This window comes from Nicotiana attenuata, chromosome 11 (assembly GCF_001879085.1).
Source record: "Nicotiana attenuata strain UT chromosome 11, NIATTr2, whole genome shotgun sequence".
NCBI lineage: Eukaryota > Viridiplantae > Streptophyta > Magnoliopsida > Solanales > Solanaceae > Nicotiana > Nicotiana attenuata.
In genome coordinates, this window is record NC_031999.1 from 43,214,773 (window position 1) to 43,235,216 (window position 20,444).

A 20,444-nucleotide genomic window follows, 5' to 3' on the forward strand; every position below is an offset into this window, starting at 1 on the left:
GTGCACCGGGCTGTCCTTTTTTATGTACTGCGGATCAATTTAACATGATGCGGTAGCGGATCTAGAATTTTGTTACTGGTTCCCGGGAACCCTGTAACTTTTGCATTACGTTATATTTCTATTAAGAAATCCACTAAATATTTACAAATATTTAATTGTGAACCAAGTAATAATTTGAGATTACGGTAGGAACCGATAAACTTCAAATCCTGGATCCGCCTCTGACATGATAGTGTAAGAAAAACTTACACAATGTCAGCGCTTATAACTTAAACTCAATTGAAATTACTTCACATTCAATTTAGTTCTCTTGTTTTCTTTTATTTACTAAAAATTCTACAGCATCCTGTTGACAATTATTTGTTGATTAAACTCTCAAAATCTGTTAAAGTCCCTTGGTGTTCTCAAACCAGCTACAACTGGAAATTTTGACAAATTTTCAAGCAAATTGAGGTTACTTAAGCCAAAAGATAGAGAAATTGATGTTAATTGCGGCATTTCCAGGCTCAAGTATTGGGCAAATACCAGTTATATTGTTTCGCAATATGGTTGAAAATTATATTATAGATTTATAGTTAATTTTCCTCCAAGTAAAGATGATGAACATCACTCAGGCAGCTAAATGCCTTTGAGTTTACAATAAGCATACAATCCAGATCCCAGAAAGCCAACACATTGGCCAACAACATTCAACTGTCATTAAGAAAATGGTAATATATATCAGTATTTGTTTTAACTAATAGTAAATTATTGAAGTGTATTAATTATACTAACCAGATCAAATGGAAGTTCTCTGAATACTATCCAGCCGAATCCAACAGTAAAAAAGTCCTGCATATGAAGTCATTATTGTTACAAAAGAGCACATATGAAAAAATAGCCAAAAAGAAAAACTAATCTAAAGGGGCTTTGTTCACTTTCATTTTAATAATTGAAAGAATGTATATTTTTCAATTGTGCGGCTCGGTGCACAAAATATTCCGCATTCACGCAGGGGTCCAAGGAAGGATCGCACCAAAGAGGTGTGACGTAGACAACCTACCCTAATGCAAGCATTAGTGGCTGCTGCATTCACGCAGGGTACAGGGAAGAGTTGCACCTAAGGGGTGTGATGTAGGCAGGCTACAGTAGTGCAAGCATTAGTGGCTGCTGCATTCACGTAGGGTCCAGGGAAGGGCCGCGCCCTAAGGGGTGTGCTGTAGACAGTCTACACTAATGCAAGCATTAGTGACTGCTACATTCACGCAGGGTCCAGGGAATGGCCGTACCCTAAGGGGTGTGATGTAGACAACGTACCCTAATCCAAGCATTAGTGGTTGCTTTCACAGCTCGAACCCGTGACCTATAAGTCACACAGAGACAACTTTACCGTCGCTCCAAGGCTCTCCTTCAATTGCATAGGCATTAAGATATCACACACCTTAAGATTTCCGCATACTGTCTGTGTAAGTGCTGAATTGATAGTTGTATTTAGGAATACACAATAGTTCAATAAGAAAGCCAGAACACAAGATAGAAAAATCACAGCCTGCAAAGATATGAAGCAAGGAATTCAGTTAGAACACTAATATTCATGCACTGTTTCTGTGCAAGTTTAACAAGTAAACTGATTTTAATACAGAATTATAGCTAGTTAAGGACTCTTTTTGAATATCAAGATCGAGAAGCTAAGTTCGACTGGCTCAAAACAATGAACAGAAAGAAAGGCAGACCACATTTTGTGAGTAACAAGAAAAGCAAATGCTATACTTCAGCTCATGCTAACAAACTTTTCCAACAGAGGCGGCCAAGATTTGAAGTTTATGGGTTCGGGATTGTAGTTCTCTTAAGTTACTAGATTCTAAATTAATAATTTGTAAATATTTAATGACTCTCTTATGACAAATACTAGGTTTGGAGAAAAGCTATTGATTTCAACCCGAATCTGTAACCCGTATTCCAGCTCCGCCCCTGTCTTCTAACAACCCTAGTGCTAGCTAGATCTATCCTCACATAGGTACGGACAATGAAGTTACGTTCGTAATTCATGATTAGTGGTGGCGAAAAGGTTAAAAGAAAATAATTTTCCACCCATATTATCCATTAAAATGGGTATGAACTTTTTAAAAACGGGTCAAATATGAATAAAAACCATACTGTCCGCTTAGAAAAGGATAACTAATGTGTTTAACTTTTTACATTTGTAAAGCCTCAAATTGGGGGTTCCCTAAGTACGTGAGACTAGGAATTCTCCCAAAAGTGATCATATTATCCATATGATCCGCCTTTTAACTTGTTTTTTTCCGTATTAAATATGGTTGGGTCGGATAATTTATTTGTTTTTTGCATTACCCGTTTTCGATCTGTCCATCACCGACCCAACCCGTCAAGTGATTGTAATTCCTCTTAAAAGTTACAAGCAAGATCTCTCTTCATGTGATTTGACTCCTCTTGGAAGTTACTACCAAATCTTTCTTCATGTGATTTTCTTTCTTCAAGGTAGCTTCTCTATAGAACTTCTCAAACAAGACTTAGGAGGTGGCTAATATCCAATATATTATATACCTATACTTGGAACTAATTAACTTAGTTGGTTCTCAACAAAATTACCTTTATTTAAAGAGCTAACTACTTCAACCAACATTTCTTTACATATAACTAACTAATTCTTAGCTTCTGTCCTCCTCTATTGAAGACAAGTATAACCAGTAAACAAGATTTTCAACATCTTTTTACCACATTTTCCTTTTTCAAGATTTTTTTACCGCATATGCAGGGCGTATTGCTTCGTTAAGATTAAAGGGGGAGGACCGAAAGAAGAAGAAATATAAGTTAAATTAGAACACAGTGACAGCAGCAACACTTGGAACAACTAGTGTTTACAACTGTAGTAGCTGTAAAGTGCATGTTTTCCGAGTTAAGGATGATACAGTTGACAGACGAATTTGGATTTGGAGTGTTTATTTTAGATCAACTTATAGCAGGGTAGCTAGAGTGTTGGAAGCGGGTTCGCCCGAACCTAGTAGCTTTGGTTCGAACCATGTGTTTGTCTTAAAAAAATCCATTAAATATGTATAAATTATTAATCTAGAACTCAGTAACTCGGTTATTTAAAACGATTAGAATGCCGAACCTTTAAGCTTGTAATCCTGGCTCCGCCTCTGACTTGTAATTACATTAGTCAATAGACATTTTATCAAGAAGAATTACGAACAACAAAGACGATTACATCTTGAAGTATCTACGTTAAAGCTAGATCAGACACAAGACATTAGCCAGCATAGAACTATTATACAGAGATTTTATTGAAATAAGTACCTGAAAGCCAGCAGTATACAAATATGGAAAATTTATCGTAGCTTCTAAGTCGCCACTGAATGCTGTCCAAAGTAGCAAAATTGGTGTACATATTATACCTGCAGAGAGTTTCACATTGTCAAATCAGGCAGATTGATGTCCTTATCGATCCGATATACACAGAGTCAATATAATGGTAGCATTTTCTTACCATTACACCACATCAGGCCAAAGCTGTTAAGGCCACTGGATTCTCCTAAATTAGAGAATTGGGAACATATTAAAAAAAGTTGTCGATGAAATTCAAGAAAAGACATCGCAGAAGAAATAAAGCAAAAAACTAAAGATACCAATGTTAGCTATACAAGCCAAGTATACTGCTGTAGTTATGTTGGAGACGAGAACGATAGTATAACTATAGTAGTCAAATGACAGGTCTCGAGCTCCAGCAACAAACGCGCCAAGTATGATAATTCCTACACTGATGAGACCCTTGTAAGTGTTTTCATAAAGACACCAAATTAAAATACTATGTAATAACTAGGTACATTTCTTCATATCTGTGTATATATATATGAAAAAGGAAGTTATAGCTAGAATGATTTCTCACCATGTAACAACATATGATGAATGTTTTTTCCCTGTCAAAAAATACTCTGCTAACATTGTGAAAAAAACAGTTGTTCGTCTCAAAGTGGTATACATAGGAACGCTAATTCCACGAATGGATTCCATAGATACCAGCTGCCAGCGAAAAGAAAAAATTGCAGATTTTACTTAAGAAACAACTGAAAAGCTAAGAAGAAACACTACACATTAAGAATATCAACCAGGAGAATTAATACTTACCATGTAAAGCAAATATGATAATGCGACAGGAGTACAATGAAGTACTGTCTTAAATGGTACAAGGTTTGTCGTGTGCTTAACCACAGTATGTGAATCCTGAACTGTGAAAGATATAAATTTCCAGCGTCTCAAAGCATAGAGAATCAAACTTGAACTTAGCATCTGCACATTATATTAAAAGTTGCTTTACCTTACAAGCATGAAATTATCAAATCTTGCTTTCCTACAAATTCAGTATCGTTCAACTAAATGACAGTTCAGATTTTAGCACTATCTTGGTCTAATGAGCGATGAACACTGCACTTCAACGATTCAAAACGGGAAGAATTTTGGATCAAGAAAATTATATGACTAGACTGATTAAGGTTCACAATGCTTTTCAAGATCATGTTTGCTAACATGCTATTAGAAGGGCAGCCCGACGCACTAAGCTCCCGCTGTGCACGGGCCTGGGGAAGGGCTGGACCACAAGGGTCTATTCTACGCAGCTACCCTACATTTCTGCAAGAGCTGTTTCTACGGCTCGAACCCGTGATCTCCTGGTCACATGGCAGTAATTTACCAGTTACGCCAAGGCTCCCCTTCTTGCTAAAACGGTGTTATTCAAGCCAAAAATACACCAATGCATAAGACACACACACACTCTAAGATTTACATAGGAATGATTATCACCAGGAGGCTGATAGAGCTAAATCTATCATTTCCGCGACACGAGCTCATAATCTAAAGTCAAATATTTTACTCCCTCCGTTCCAATTTATGTGAACCTATTTGACTGGGCATGGAGTTTAAGAAAAAAATGAAGACTTTTGGAATTTGTGGTCCTAAACAAGTCAAAATGGGGCCCAGAGTATTTGTGTGGTTATAAAAGCTTCTCATTAAGGGTAAAGTTGTAAGTTTAACCTGAATTGTTACCAAATTTAGAAAGGGTTCATTCTTTTTGGAACGGACCAAAAGGAAATAGGTTCACAAAACTGGAACAGAGGGAGTAGTTAGAATGTGAAGAATCTAGTTGTCTAAAATGCTTAAATTGGTAAGACAGAAAGTACTATGTGGCGAATTGTCAAGTGAGTTACTGGCAACAATCCCTACTACAAAAACAGGAATTAGTGACAAATAAATAGAAAAATCTGTTACTAATCCGATTTAGCAACGGATTAGTGACAGATTATCAAGAAATTCTATTAGCTATGAATGATTTAGCGACAGATCAGTGATGGAGTTCATAGCTAATTCCAATATTTTTATTTTTTTTCGTAGTGAATACAAGATAGATAACTTAGTGAAGCATGTACAGCAGATAATTAACAGAATCAGACTTCAGTTCAAGTAGGTAAAATATGCAGAAAGAAACTTCCACATTTCTGTTGAAGAGAAAGCACACATAAAGATAACATAAAAGACATATTGCTAATATAGATAATTGTTAGAAGTTTTCATCAGTTTGATTTTTGCCTGTATCTAAGGATATTGCATATGTGCATGGCTGCTGTATGCAACAAAAGTGCACAACTTTTCTTTATACCATTTTTCCCTATGTTGCTCGGATACAGGTGTGGGTACCTGCTACAGGTGCGGATCTAGAAGTCTGAACTTAAATTATTAGGATTTGGGAATAAGAACAGGAGTATGAAGTACTGGTGTTAAGATACGGTAAATAAATGTCTACTGCGACTCATATAAGTATTCATTTTTAAAGCTAGTATGATTAAATTCTTTGTATACACTTAAGAATAATATTTCATTCATAAGTTATCTTGCATAATAGCAAAGTATTCTAGTACTTTATGTGATTATTTATATGACATAAACCCAAAATAAAACCAAATTGGCCATAGGTGTAGTAAAAGCAAATCCAGAGCAAGATCCCAAACCCACATACAAATCGTGTCGGATCAACATAAAGGTGTGCGACGAGGATTTGAAGGATCTGAACAACATAGTTTTTTATTGACACAATAGATACCTAACCAACATATTTATGCGATTTTTTTATTAAACTTTAATTAACATGATAGATACCTAACTAACAGTACAAATCATGTGGATAATTTTGTATCTGAATAAATCTAACATAAAGTAGTTACCTGAAAAAGTGTGATCACATTTGCGCATGGAAATTTATAAGATGAAAGAGCTGCCTTATTGAACAGGACCAAGAGAACTGCCAAAAATAAATGCATATATAAGAAAATTGTATAATAAAAGAAAATTGAAGCATAGTCATAGATTCATAGTGCTCACAAAAGATCAAATATAATTCTTTACACATTTTTGAGAATGGTAATTAGGAAGATCAAATTCTAAGTACATTGTCAATACAATATTGTAGTCCCCAATCATAATAAGCACCAAAAGAAGAAAAGCAAGCTACAATTAAATAGAAAAGATTTGTTTGTTCAGAGGTTTTTGGTAAACCCCATATATGAATTAAAAAGAAAAAAAGAAAAAATAATTAAATCCGTGAGGTGATGCTTGTCGTCATAACAATGTTTGAATACAAATTTGCCATGTATCATGTTCGAAACTCGGTACATCACTATACTCGTCTCCACTTAAATATCAAACTTTTGTCTGCGACAGAATTCGAACATGTAACGTGCCACTAGATTAAAGTCCCGGGGGCATGCATCATATATTATATATAGCAATTATTTTTGTGCATGTTCTAATTGCAAACTTGTGACAAGGAAAAGAGATATACTATCACAAATAGGCTGATTATAAACGTTCCTGTTAAACATAAAGGAGAAGAAATTCTTACTCTTTAAGTCTAAAGAGATCTTAATTTATTTCTTTTTCTTCTCCTTTGACATAAAAGATTTTGAGATATACAATCCTTTGCAAAATACTTTAAACCCATAACTAAATCTTCCGATGGGAACCTTGGAGCAACTATAATTGTGTGACCTAATCACGGGTTCGAGCGGTAGAAGTAATCACTAATGTTTGCATTAGGGTATGCTGTCTACATCACGCCCCTACATCACGCCCCTTGGGGTGCGGCCCTTCCCCAACTCCTTCGTGAATGCGGGATACTTTGTACATCGGGTTGCCCTGCCTATGACTAAATACTCGAATATACATGAAAGAATCCAAGAGGAAAAAGAGAAGAAGAAGAAGAAGAAAATAGACTAACCAGCACAAGCCATGTAACAGATGGCAACATAAACACCTTTTTTGGTCATGGCTGCAGGGCTTCTCTTGCCAAACACCGGCAAGTTTTGTGGTTCAGTATTCTTTGATGATTCCATGGATACCATTGTTGAGTGAGAATAGAAGTTGAAAAAAGAAAAGCAGAAAGTGACAGAGAGAAGTGTTGCACTTTGACAAGAACTGAGACTTCACTTGGCATTACTTAAAATGGAGGAATATTGCCGTTTCAATAGAAAAAAGTAATTATGGAGGGATGTTTGAGCTTTGTGATTAGAAAACTATTTTAGATGTTGTATTTTTTCGGACTTTGCATGAATACTGGATGCTTAATGCGTTCGGCTATCCTTGCACGCAAGGCCAGATTTAGGTACAAATTATGGGACACGTGAACCTATGGATTTTTTTGCAAAACTAGGTATTTATATATATAATTTCTAGAATTGGTCTAATATTATTTGTTGGCCCTATGCTCTCAAAAAAAAAAAAAAAAATTAAATGTACACGTGGTTAAATATTAAGTTTACCCAAAAAAGAGGGATGAATTTACACAATTGTTTTTTTAATGGTACACCCATGCTTGCACGAGTGGTATTTTTTATATTTCAACTAACGGAGACAAAATTAAGTAGTGCATTCAGAAAAAAAAGACATATGGTGCAAATAATCGAAAATTTGTCTACTAAAAGCAAAATTCGTTTAATTATTTTTAAAAGGTGAAATATGTCTACAAAATTAACGGGACAAAATGTATATATTAGTAGTCTCCGGAAAAATCATACCAAAAAAAAAACGGAACTTTTTGATATAGAGTATTTTGTTATAAATATAGTTTTATTTAAGGTGAATGTCTATATTTTAGAGAGATTTTAGGGAATTTACTTTGGTGGCTAAGTCACTCTTTCCTATAAATAGAGGGGTTCTATTCCACTGTAATTGACTCCAAAATCAATAAGAATTCTCTCTCCCTATTTTTCTCTGCAATACTCTTTTCTTCTTTTATATTGTTTCATAACACGTTATCAGCACGAGACTCTAACCAATGAGTAGAAGTTTTTGAGATTGAGCATAATGATTGTTAATTGTTCCGCCAATTGTTCCACGAACTTCCTTCATGATTAAATTCTGGATTTAAGGTAAATATTTTACTTTATTTTTCTCTTTTAAATTCTTGACATTCTATAATTTGATTTTAAATACAAGCAAAGACGATAAATTTTGATTATAACTCTAATGGAGTTGGAAAGAAATTATAACCATCCAAAGTGGTAAAAATTTTATGTCTTGCCATGATCATGTTCATGTATGATTGTGGGCAAAGAATTGGAAACCCGTCCCATTGAATTTGCTTCATTCTCATTCCCTTAAGAGAATGTGATAGCAGTGTGATAAGTCTGAAAGAAGATAAAATTATTACTATGAATGTATCAATGGATGTGGACGCGTCAGTAGACGAAATTATAATCGTCATCATTCTGGTAATGAGAACAATAAGGATTCTCAAAATAATCCTTCACTTTGTGAAAATAATATTTGTCATCGATTTGACATGGGATTTTGTAAAGCACATATAGATTATTATGGTCCATTCATGATGTGAATGTGACAACATGTGATTCATGAATACATATTCATTCTAGGAAGAATATGAACGTGCTAGTGGTAGTGAATATACCACACTCACCTCTAGAATGATGTTTTAGGGGAAATAAAAAAATAATGTCATTATTATGGCATGAATGGTCAATGGTCACATATCTATTGTACACCAAAATATTTTGGCGGTGTGATTATTAAAGGGCAACAGTAATGCAAGGAACAGATCTTGTATAGAATTCTGACCATGACCATAATGGTATAACTTTCTCTTTGAAAGAGATATTCACAATATGGATGTTGATGAATATGTGGTAGTACCAAATTAATTGAGAGCTCTGAAAGAGCCAATTATTATTATTTTGGAGAAATAAAATTGATTATCAATAAGGCATTGCGTTGTAGTAAGTCTCAAAGAAACTTATTGAGTTTCTAAAGTATTCGCGAAAGCGGTTGGTTATATTGAGACTATAAATAAAGGAAAGATTTAATATCTTCTATTACTACAACTTGTAGCGGGGTAATATGTATATGAAAAGTTATCCGATTTATTCTCCAGTTTGTACTACACAAATAAAAAAAAATGCCACATTAAAGTAAAAAGTTTATTGATATAAAAATCCAAATCATAATAAACTTGGAGTTTATTCGTAATTACACACGTCATGGCGTAAACCTAAAGTTTATCAATATTGATAATTTATTCAGTTGGCATAATTGGTTTAGCCATGTTAATTTAAGTATGATGTGCAAAAATAAAAGAGAATTCACAGGGGTAAATATTAAAGAACTAGAAAGTTCTTTATGAATTTTCTTATGTTGCATGTTCTCATTAATTAATAGATCAATTAAAATTGGGATTCAATCCCATGAATACTGAAAATATCAAAGGTGAATATGGGCCCATTCACCTGCCATGTATACCACATAAGATGCATCTATGAGATGGTTACATGTGCGATTATTATTAACCCGCAACCTGATGTTTGCGAGGTAACTTGCTCAATAATTTAATTTAGAGCATAATTTCCAGATTTTCTATTCAAGATAGTTTATCTTGATAAGTTGGTTTACATCACAACAGGTTTAGCAAGATGATTTATTGAGTGCCTCCACTTAATAGTTAAATGATTGCTTATGAGAACAAAGTTATATATATCAGTTTGATATACGTTATATACGAAAGTATATTACATTCTCCCCTCGTAAGTGCTTCAGGGTCAGGAACCAAATAATTCTATCGTATTATTATTAATGTGCAGTGTGTATTTTAATTAGCACCAAAACGTACAAAGATGGGTTTCCAAAATTGAGGAAGCAAGTTAGTTCTTCTAACATGAGGGGGAGACATGATAAACAATTGAGAAAAGTTACGTGGAATGAATTATCATTTGCATATCTAGATCCTCGAATGCGATAATATGAACTTGAAGTTCATGAAAAAGATAATTCATTTTCAATATATTGCAAAGCATGCTAGACGCACTTGCTGACTCAAAGAAAGTAACTATATTCTCACTGTAAATACTCCTATTGGAATAAGTCCTAGAAGGACAAAATCTATGATACGCTTAAAGCGTATAGACAAATCAGTTTCAAATAAAATTCTTGATAAAGAAGATGATAAAATGATCAAAATGATCATAATAAAGAGGCAAGTGCTCTAGAAGAGTACATGACATAACATTTCATAAGGTCAAGTACCTGAAATCAATGAAGAGATCTCTATGTTATGTCATTATGAAAAATTATTGGAACCCATATGAAATGTTCGTCGACGACATCTATCATAGCGCAAAGAATAGACGAGGATCTTAAGTCTGTCAAATACATACACAAAATATTGGCCAAATGGAAGAGACACAATTAGAATAGAATTGGTTATTATAAAAGACATGTAGTTTTGAACATTTAGTTCAAATACTTGAAAGTATAAAGTCAATGATATGTGCAATCAATTTTCGATAATTATTTGTCTAGCATGACATGAAAACTTGATATGTATCTAACTAAAGTCTATTATATGACCTATATGACAATCCATGAAGAATTTAAATTGCTTAAAGCATATAAAATTCTTGGTCATGAAGTACTACATCCTAAGTACAATTTGTGCACATTTGTATCTTGCTATAATTATAAGCATGATAATGTGATAGCGAGAATTTTCAAGGTGCAACATAATCATTGGAGTTAGTATGGGTGATTTATTCACCAAATCCTTGCTGACGTCAACCTTCAAGAAGCTAGTGCACAAGATTGGGATGCGAATGCTCAAAGATGTGAATTGATGCTCTCATCAGGGGGAGTTAATACGCGTTGTACTCTTTTTCCCTTACAAGCTTTTATCCCACTGGGTTTTCCTTGCAAGGTTTTTAACGAGGCAATCAAAAGGCGTATTGTTAGATATGTGTATTCTTTTTCCCTTAGTAGAATTTTTTTTCCACTGGATTTTATTTTAGTTAAGGTTTTAACGAGGCATATTATCTATTGAATAGACATTCAAGGGGGAGTGTTGTAAATAGAGTTTTATTTAAGGTGAATGTCTATATTTTAGAGAGATTTTATGGATTTTACTTGGTGGCTAAGTCACTCTTTCCCTATAAATAGAGGGGTTCTATTCCATTGTAATTGACTCCCAACTCAATAAGAATTCTCTCTCCCTATTTTTCTGTACAATACTCTTTTCTTCTTTTATTTTATTTTAGTGGATTTATTTTATACAAATTCGAATTAGTCAAGACTAGTTAATTTTGAATATTGAATAATTAAATTCAAAAAGAATAATAGAAGTAAAGTGGCACTTCCTGTAAAGTGAGGGTCCACTTAGATATTTGGCAGCCAGAGATTCTATTATTTTGGACTCTTCTTGTTTTGGTGTTTTAATCTAATACAGATAATTGTTAATTGCCACCATCAAATTTGGCATTTTCCCTATTGGGTTTGGCCTCGTGTTCTATTCCACTCGTAAGTGAGCTTCCTAGGCTTCAAAAAAGTAAAGGCTAGTCCAAAATTTTACTCCTGTTATTTTAGTTCTGTGGTTGTCTTTTTCATCATGTGCCTAACTGAATATAAAAATAATGTGAATAAAGTACAATTCAGTTAGTGGCACATCTATGGCTCAATTATGGGTTTATGTTACTTTGTTATTAAAAAACCAAGGAGAGCCTTGAAGCTATGATAACGTTATTTCTGTTTGACTTATAGGTCACTAGTACTATTGTTTGTATTAGGGTAGGTTTCTACATCACACCCTTTTGGTACGATCCTTCCTCGAACCCTGCACAAATACAAATGCCTAGTGCACCAGGATGCCCGTTATTAAAAAAATGATCTTTTTTAAATAGATTGAAACAACTTTGTTGTAAAATTAATAATTAATGGCAAATCTTACAACTCTTCCTACTCATTGTTGCATACGAATAAAAATCTATATTGGTAGATTAAGATTGGAAGTCTACATATAAGGTTTTAGGATCTCTTAGTTGTGGGAGGCCTTTTGGGAAAAATTATGCAAGCTTGACCGAAACGGACAAAATCACATCATGTTAAGAATACACTTAAACTAATTTAGCCCAACATTACTGGAGCGAACTGCATTCAGTCCAAATGATCTCTGTGTTGGGGATGATGTTTGTTTTCTTCTAGATTTTTTCTTGGTGTTTATAGTGTTGTTCTTACTTCTTACCTTATAATCCTGTTGTACTACACTTAACCACTTAAAAATATTATTTTTTTTTGTAAATATCTTAAAATAAGGTACTGTTTCTATTGCAAGTAAAATGCAATTTGGAATATGATGTCCTGTCCCACCGCCCACGAACACGTTTATTCCGTTACATAGTTCTTTTCATCATTTGTTTAGTTCGTATATATATCTTACTAGTCTTTGGAAACGCGCAACGCACGTGTAGCCCATACCAATGAATCTAAAACTTTTAAAATATTACATCAATATTATCAAAAAATTATGTTTGAGTTACAAAAGTTAAAGAAAAAAGTGTAAGTTCTTGATATCTTATGGTGATCTGGATATATATATGTTAACTTGCTTCAAAAGGCCAAAACACCTTCAAGGTGGCAATAAAGCTATATACTTCGAGTGAAAACTAAAGAATCATACCGAAAAACTTTTTGCTTGAATACAAAAGAAAAAAGTGCTTAGTCGCATAGGCTCACTGATATTTGTAGCAGACATCATTAAACTCTCAATGGTACAAGTGCATTTTCTAACTTGGTGCTATTGAAAAAGAGAGAGAGATACAGAAACTGAAGGAATGCTAATATATTTCAATGTCCATAACGGTAGGATTTACAAGATATTTATACAAGCAAAGGAGTCTCAATTATCTCCTGATTACTAGCCTACTAATTGCTAGACAAATATCCCTGAAATTGGGCTGCTAATTTGCTCTACAATTTGACTGTTAGTCCTAATGGGATATCCCTGAGATTGGGCTCTTAAATAAGGTACAGTCAACACCCTCCCTCAAACTAATGCCATGTATCACAAAGCATGAGTTTGGACAGAAGATAATTGTGTCTACTTCTTGACATAGCCTTTGTGAACAAATCTGCTAGTTGATCTTTAGATGGTATATACCTCAGGTTAATGCTCCGATCTTCAACCAGTTCTCTGATATAGTGAAAGTCTACATCTGTGTGCTTGGTATTTTCATGATGAACGGGGTTGGTTGCTATTCGAATTGCACTGGTATTGTCTCCATACAATATGGTTGATCCTTCGATCTCGATGTCAAGTTCTGATAATAGCCTTCGTAGCCAAATGATTTCAGAGCATGCAGCAGACATACTTCTATATTCTGCCTCTGTGGATGACTTCGATGTTCGGGATTGTTTCTTACACTTCCATGAGATCATGCACGAGCCAAGCATCATACACCAGCCTGTAGTGGATCATCTTGAATCAGGGAATCCAGCCCAATCTGCATTAGCATATCCCACCATGTCCAGCGATGAAGATGATGGAAATAAGAGACTTCGATTCACAGTACCCCTTATGTATCTAATAACCCTGAGCAAAGCTGAGTAGTGGATCTTGTAAGGCTTAGTGACGAATTGACTTAACACTTGTACTGCATAGGAGATATCAGGACGACTCATGGTAAGATATATAAGTGACCCAACCAAACGTCTATACAAAGTTTGATCTCCAAAAAGTTTTCCTTCCTCTTTTCTGTATTTCGTATTCACTTCCATTGGAGTATGAACCTTCTTGTCATCTGTGAGATTAGCTAACTGAACAAGATCTTCTGCATACTTTTGTTGACATAATCGTATGCCTTCTTTTCCATAACTCACCTCCAAGCCCAAAAAATATGTTAGCTTACCTAGGTCCTTCATCTTGAATGAGGAGTCTAATAGGTTTTTCAGATGAGAGATTCCAACTTCAGCATTTCCCGTGATAATCATGTCATCTACGTAAATAAGTAGAATAGTAATACCTGAGCTGGACCGACGTAGGAATAATGAATAATCTGAAATGCTCTGAGTAAAACCAGCACCTAAGATTTTGTTCGAAATTTTTCAAACCAAGAGCGAGGAGCCTGCTTTAATCCACACAAAGATTTTTTAAGACGACACACCTGATTTGCGCTAGAATATTTATAACCAGGTGGTGGATTCATATAGACCACTTCTTGCAAGTCTCCGTGGAGGAAAGCATTCTTGACGTCCAGTTGATGTAACTTCCAACTTTTTATTGACGCTAAAGCAAGCAATATACGTATTGTCGTCATCTTATCTACCGGAGCAAATGTTTCATTGTAGTCGATTCCATACTCCTGTTTGTACCCTTGAGCCACCAATCTTGCCTTGTATCGATCTACGAATCCATCAGCTTTCATCTTGATTGATTACACCCATCTACTTCCAATAATTGTTGCATTTTTTGGTCTATCCACCATATCCCATGTATCATTTTCCGCAAGGGCAACCAATTCTTCATGAATTGCATCCTCCCAGCATTTTTGACCACTTGCCTGCATATAAGAACTTGGCACAACTATAGAATTTAATGTTGTTAGCAAGGCATATGATCTGCCATATTCACCTGGTGAGTATCCATACCTGGTGAGTATCCATATCGATCTGGAGGGGGAACGTGACGGAGTGAGTGTCTAATGGAATTTTGACGATGAGGAGAAGGTTGGTTATTAAGATTTGACGAAATATTATGTGTCTCAAGTTGTTGAGGTAAAGGATTAGAGTTTACTGAAGTAGTATCATTATCAAAAAAAGGGTCAGAGTCATCAGTAATGCCTGTTGTAGCAGTGGGCAAGTTCGATGATGGACCAGTGGCTAGGTTGTTATGGCCAACAGAATCATGAGTGAAATTTTTTTGCAAAAAGGATTTAGTAGAAGATTGTGGGTCTTTACTAGCATAAATAAAAGAATTTTCAAAGAAGATAACATGTCGAGAAATTCTCAATGAATGACGTATTGGATCATAACACAAATATCCTTTTTGAATGTCATTGTATCCCACAAAAATACACCTAACAACTTTAGAGGATAATTTATGACGTTCATGATCTTGAAGAAGAACAAAACATATACAACCAAATACTTTAAGATACGAGTAGTCGGGTAATTTTTAAAAAAGAATAAAATAGGGGCAGTTTTGTTTAATGACCGAAGATGATTGTCTATTTATAAGATAAATAGATGTTTGAATGGCTTCAGCCCAAAATGTTTTTGGAACATTTGATGTATCAAGAAGAGCTAATGCAGTTTCAACAACATGTCTATTTTTACGTTCCACCACACCATTTTGTTCAGGTGTATAAGGGCAAGCACGTTGATGAATAATGCCTTTTTCTTGAAAAAAGTTAGTGAGGTTTGTATTGACGTACTCCCCTCCCGAATCTGAACGAAAAACCTTGATCTTTTTTTTCAAACTGGGTTTCTATAAGGTTATAAAATTGTTTGACAATGTTTGGTACCTCAGATTTTTGTTTCAAAAAGAAAACCCAAGTATAACGAGATGGTTGGTCAATGAATAAGATAAAATACTTGTATCCAAAACGAGATATAATTGGAGAAGAACCCCAAACATCACTATGAATTAAATCGAAAGGAGTAGAATAAGTACTATTGCTTAATTGAAATGGAAGTTTATGACTCTTTGATCTTGCACAACTCTCACAAGGTAATTTTGAGGGCAAAATCAGTGAGCGTTTATCCAACAAAATACAAGATTTCAACATGAAATTTAAACGAGAAGAGTGTGGATGGCCTAAGCGAAGATGCCACAAGTTCCACATTTTATTTGTAAACTCAATATCTTTTTTTGAAGCCGATAGAAAACACTGATGAAGCTTGGTATTCGTAGATTGAAGAAGGAATAACCTGCCAACCTTACGCCCCCTGGCCATCGTTTCCCCTGTCAATATGTTCTTAATAACACAATCGTTAGGAGAAAATATAACCAGACAATTCTGTTCTACAAGTTGTCCAACAGATAAAAGATTTGCAGTAAGTTTTGGTACACAAAGAACTTTCGAAAATGGTTTAATGGAGCCAATGCCTGATGCAGATAAAATATGACCATTTGCTGTAACAATTTCATGTGTAGAACATGTTCTAGATAAATCAGAAAAAATATTTTGATTTCCTGTCATGCGGTTAGATGCAGCCGAATCAATATGCCATACCATTGAATCTGAAATTGTATTCTTACCGGGGTATATAGCAGTCAGAGCTGTAGAGATTGCATTAGAAAGAGCCGCCGCCAATGATTCTTGTATCATTTTATGGATATCGTTGTGATCAAGCAATGGTGGTGTTTGATGTGTATCAACATCCCTTGCCATCGTCTGAAAGGCTTTATGAGGAGTTGAGCGTTTGCCTAAAGAACCAGGTTTCTTACTGACCATCCTTCTTACAATAGTTGCAATAATTTCGCTTCTTGCAGTGAGCAATGATGTGTCCTGTTTCCTTGCAATGAAAACACTGAGTTGACTTGTTGGAGTTGCCCGAGGAAGAAGAACTTCTGTATGCATCCATGGCAGTGTCCATGGCAAGGGAATTCTCCATAGAAGCTTGAGACCCCAATCGGGTTTCTTCTCGAAGAACTTCGGAAACCACCACATCCAAAGCTTGTAGTTTTTCCCTGTTGAGAATGCTGGCACGTAACGGCTCAAACTCAGACCTGAGTTTCATCAGGAATTGACAGTCCTTGTCCTCTTTATAGTAGTCATGAAATCCTTCAGTCTAGCCGCAGGGATTGAAGCCACAAAAACCTGATCTTGCTCAGCCCATAATGTGAGTAATCCAGAATAGAAGGAACGAACATTTTTCTCACCTTGTTTCGATTCTGCAAGTAGCCTTTCCAACTCAAATTCTCTAGCCAAATTTTGTGGGTTACCGAGGGAATGTAGATGACTCCACATTTCTGATGCTTTCTCAAAGGATGTCAGCTCCATAGCTGTATCAACAGAGACAGAATTGATAAGACATGTGATGATTTTGCCATTGGTAGCCTCCCAATCTTCTTTTTCTTTGTCGTTTGTGGGTACATCCTTTGATCCATCCAAAATACTAAGGAGACCTTTACCTCGAATGAAAGCCTTGAAATGAAATTTCCAGATTGGGAAGTTATGCCCATCGAATTTTGTAGACAAGGTATCTCGTGAATCCGCCATGATTCAAAGAAGAAAATAAATCAGAATCGAAGGGAATCAAAAGAACCGGAGATGAATCAAGGAGAATCGGAGATGGATCAAACAGATTTACCGAAGAAACTAAATGGAGTATTCTGGGGAAAATTTTTCTAGGATCTTGATACCATATTGAAAAAGAGAGAGTGATACAGAAACTGAAGGAATGCTAATATATTTCAATGTCCAGAACGGTAGGATTTACAAGGTATTTATACAAGCAATGGAGTCTCAATTATCTCCTGATTACTAGCTGCTAATTGCTAGACAAATATCCCTGAAATTGGGCTGCTAATTTGCTCTACAATTTGACTATTAGTCATAATGGGAGATCCCTGAGATTGGGCTCTTAAATAAGGTATAGTCAACGGGTGCAACACCAATGATTGTCCAAAGGCACCTCCATATCCAAGAACTTATTAGATATGTCATCTATATCGGTAAGTGGTTTGGTAGGTTTATATGACCCAAATTACAAAATTATTTTGCTATATAACCATTAACGAAAATAATGCCAGTGTTTGTCTTCCTTATTATCCAGGGAACACTAGCGAGTAAATATTATTACTACATTTTAAATTCTTTAAATTGTTTATAGAATAATATGTCTATCAAAATATCATTTATAATATTTTCATCTGGAATATTCTCAAAGCATAGATTCTATGAATTTAATTGGAAATAAGAAAGTATCGTACGTTTTTCATAGACCAGATACATTATTAAGTAGTTATGAAATTAAGAGTACAGTGAAAAGACCATGAAAATGAAAATGACAAAAAAAGAGTTTCTGCTGCATTATTAGGTAAATTTGGTTGGGAATACAAAATTATTTCACAAGTTTCAAAAAGTATTACATACTTTTACATTGTATTTTATATTTTCATATAAAGTGTAATAAAAAATTATGGGCTCAATTTATTATGAGATATTTTTATTTTTTGGTACAAAAATATTATAAGAGTGGTGTTTAAATGGTTAGTTAATTTTTAATGGATATTTTGATCTTTTAATTTTGTACTTTGAATTTCGCACTTATAATAGTATGATTAAGGAAAAGGTATAGGTTGTGTTTATATTAATTGAGTTGAATGCTTTTTGCAAGAATTTTCAATTTGAGCTATTGAAAAGAATCATTAATTTCTTTGAAAGTTGAAACCCCGAATTATATATGATAAAAAATACTTTTCTTGGTATACAATTTTGATTGGGTTGAATTTTTTTCCTTTTTTTTTTCTTTTGCAAAATTTTCAATTTGAACTAATTGAGAACAAATCATTAATTGCTTCGAACCCCAAATGTGGTAAAACACTTTTCTTGGTTCAAAATTTTGTTAATTTGATAGCTGTACTGATAAAATCTAATAAAAAATTTATGTATTATTGTATGTGTTTACCCTCAAAATCGGATAACAATTGAATTTGTAAGTGATTTTAAGGATACGCGGGTTAACTTGACACAAAACGATAAATTAAGTTGCAATTGAAATAAACAACGATAAAGTAAATTCAAACCACACGAATTGAACAGTTACGGTCTTGGAAGGTCAGTCACACTTGAAGTGGATGCACTTTCGATCGGTATCAAGATATAGAAGAATAAGAGCTTAAAGAGAGAAATAATAATATATTGCTTTGGAATGCATGTTACAATGTGTCAAAAGAATTATCAGGCCCCTTTATATAGTAGAGGAGTCCTACTTTAAGTACATTTCTATAAAAGGTAAAAAATCTCTTGATTTGCCGATTGCCGGTTCCTTATTGATACGTGCCGAGATTCCCGCCGTAATATCCGATCGGTCACGGATATTTCGGTCTTTCTGTTGGCTATGCTATCAATGTTTCTTCGAGCTCGTTCGGGGCCAGGGTCGATTTTGGGATCACGGCCTCGATGTTCTCGAAGGCAGGCGTTCTTACCCCGGGTTCTAGCCCGGTGGGACTTGGGGTTGATCTTTATTCCTTCATTGCCATGTTCCGAGCCTGACCTACCATGTCGTAGGCGAGCTCGATTTCGACCGTATACAGACAGTCCCCTCGTTTTTTGGAGAGTAGACGACGAGAAACGACATGAGCTTCCGATTCTTACTTTGATATCCTGCAACAGAAACGACAAAATAAACGAAACGTCTCGTCAGTCAAGTCTTAATGGCATTAAATGCATGTCAGCCGTCGGTCGGCCATTTATGGATGTGAACCGCCGCTGAAATACTATAAATACCTCTTCTTTTGTTCCTTCCAACTTTACATCCAAAGCTTCTACGCTCATACCTTAGAAATCTCAATACTTTCTGGCACTTATATCCTGGTTTTTTGAGATCTTTTTTAAGAACTTTTGTTCGTCTTCATCCCAAACCATCAAGTGTACTCCTTTAACTTCCTCTTTTTCCTCATTTTTCCTCCATTTTCAAAGAAAATGGCGAAGACTTGAAAAATCATTCCGCAGAAAGAAACTCCTTCTACCTCACGGCCGGCTACCAAGGAGACCATTTCTTGTACTGCTGTCGAGGATCCAGTATCGGAACCCCCATTGAAAATGTTCATCCCTGGAGGATGCTCAGTAATTGCCGATTTCAAGGTTGAAAAGCCTTCCCCCTTCAAGGCCGGTGTGATGAGGTCTCGAGATACATATGCTCAATCACTGAAGAAGTCCTCCCCACAGTCAAAAAGGATTGCAATTGGGTTGACAAGCACGTGGTGGTTCCCGGACCCGATGAAGATATCACCACCCATGTCGAGGGATACTTAAGTGTTTATACTTATCCCTTTACACTGGGCCCATTGGATCCGGTCATCATCGACTTCTACAAAAGATACGAGGTATGCCTCGGTCAAATTCTCCCTTCATTTTGGAGGATCGTGATCCTTCTTGGGTTCTTCGTGAGCAAGATCA

The 20,444-nt window shown here is 35.2% G+C and overlaps 1 protein-coding gene across 2 annotated transcripts; it reads right to left on the reverse strand.

Annotated features, from left to right (window-relative positions):
* Nucleotides 459–7,495, reverse strand: LOC109235039 (UDP-sugar transporter sqv-7-like). 2 transcript variants are annotated; one of them, XM_019401048.1, is made up of 10 exons: nucleotides 7,265–7,495; nucleotides 6,213–6,289; nucleotides 4,126–4,287; nucleotides 3,887–4,020; nucleotides 3,627–3,757; nucleotides 3,488–3,532; nucleotides 3,298–3,395; nucleotides 1,421–1,528; nucleotides 775–831; nucleotides 459–693 (listed from the first exon to the last, which is right to left on the reverse strand). In XM_019401048.1, the coding sequence occupies exons 1-10, from the start codon at nucleotides 7,386–7,388 to the stop codon at nucleotides 619–621; spliced, it is 1,011 nt and encodes a 336-aa protein (XP_019256593.1). In that variant the 5' UTR covers nucleotides 7,389–7,495; the 3' UTR covers nucleotides 459–618. The 2 variants fall into 2 exon arrangements, 1 of the variants encoding a protein (XP_019256593.1); XR_002069298.1 differs by having other exon boundaries at nucleotides 667–693; nucleotides 1,297–1,528.

Bases quoted from the DNA above. Each gene is read 5' to 3' on its own strand.
- LOC109235039 (XM_019401048.1), bottom strand. From the start codon at position 7,388: ATGGTATCCATGGAATCATCAAAGAATACTGAACCACAAAACTTGCCG. The intron at 3,533-3,626 runs GTATCTTTAGTT...TCTCTAATTTAG, and splicing joins GGCTTGTATAGCTAACATTG to GAGAATCCAGTGGCCTTAAC. The intron at 832-1,420 runs GTGTGTGATATC...CTTCATATGCAG, and splicing joins CAGTATGCGGAAATCTTAAG to GACTTTTTTACTGTTGGATT.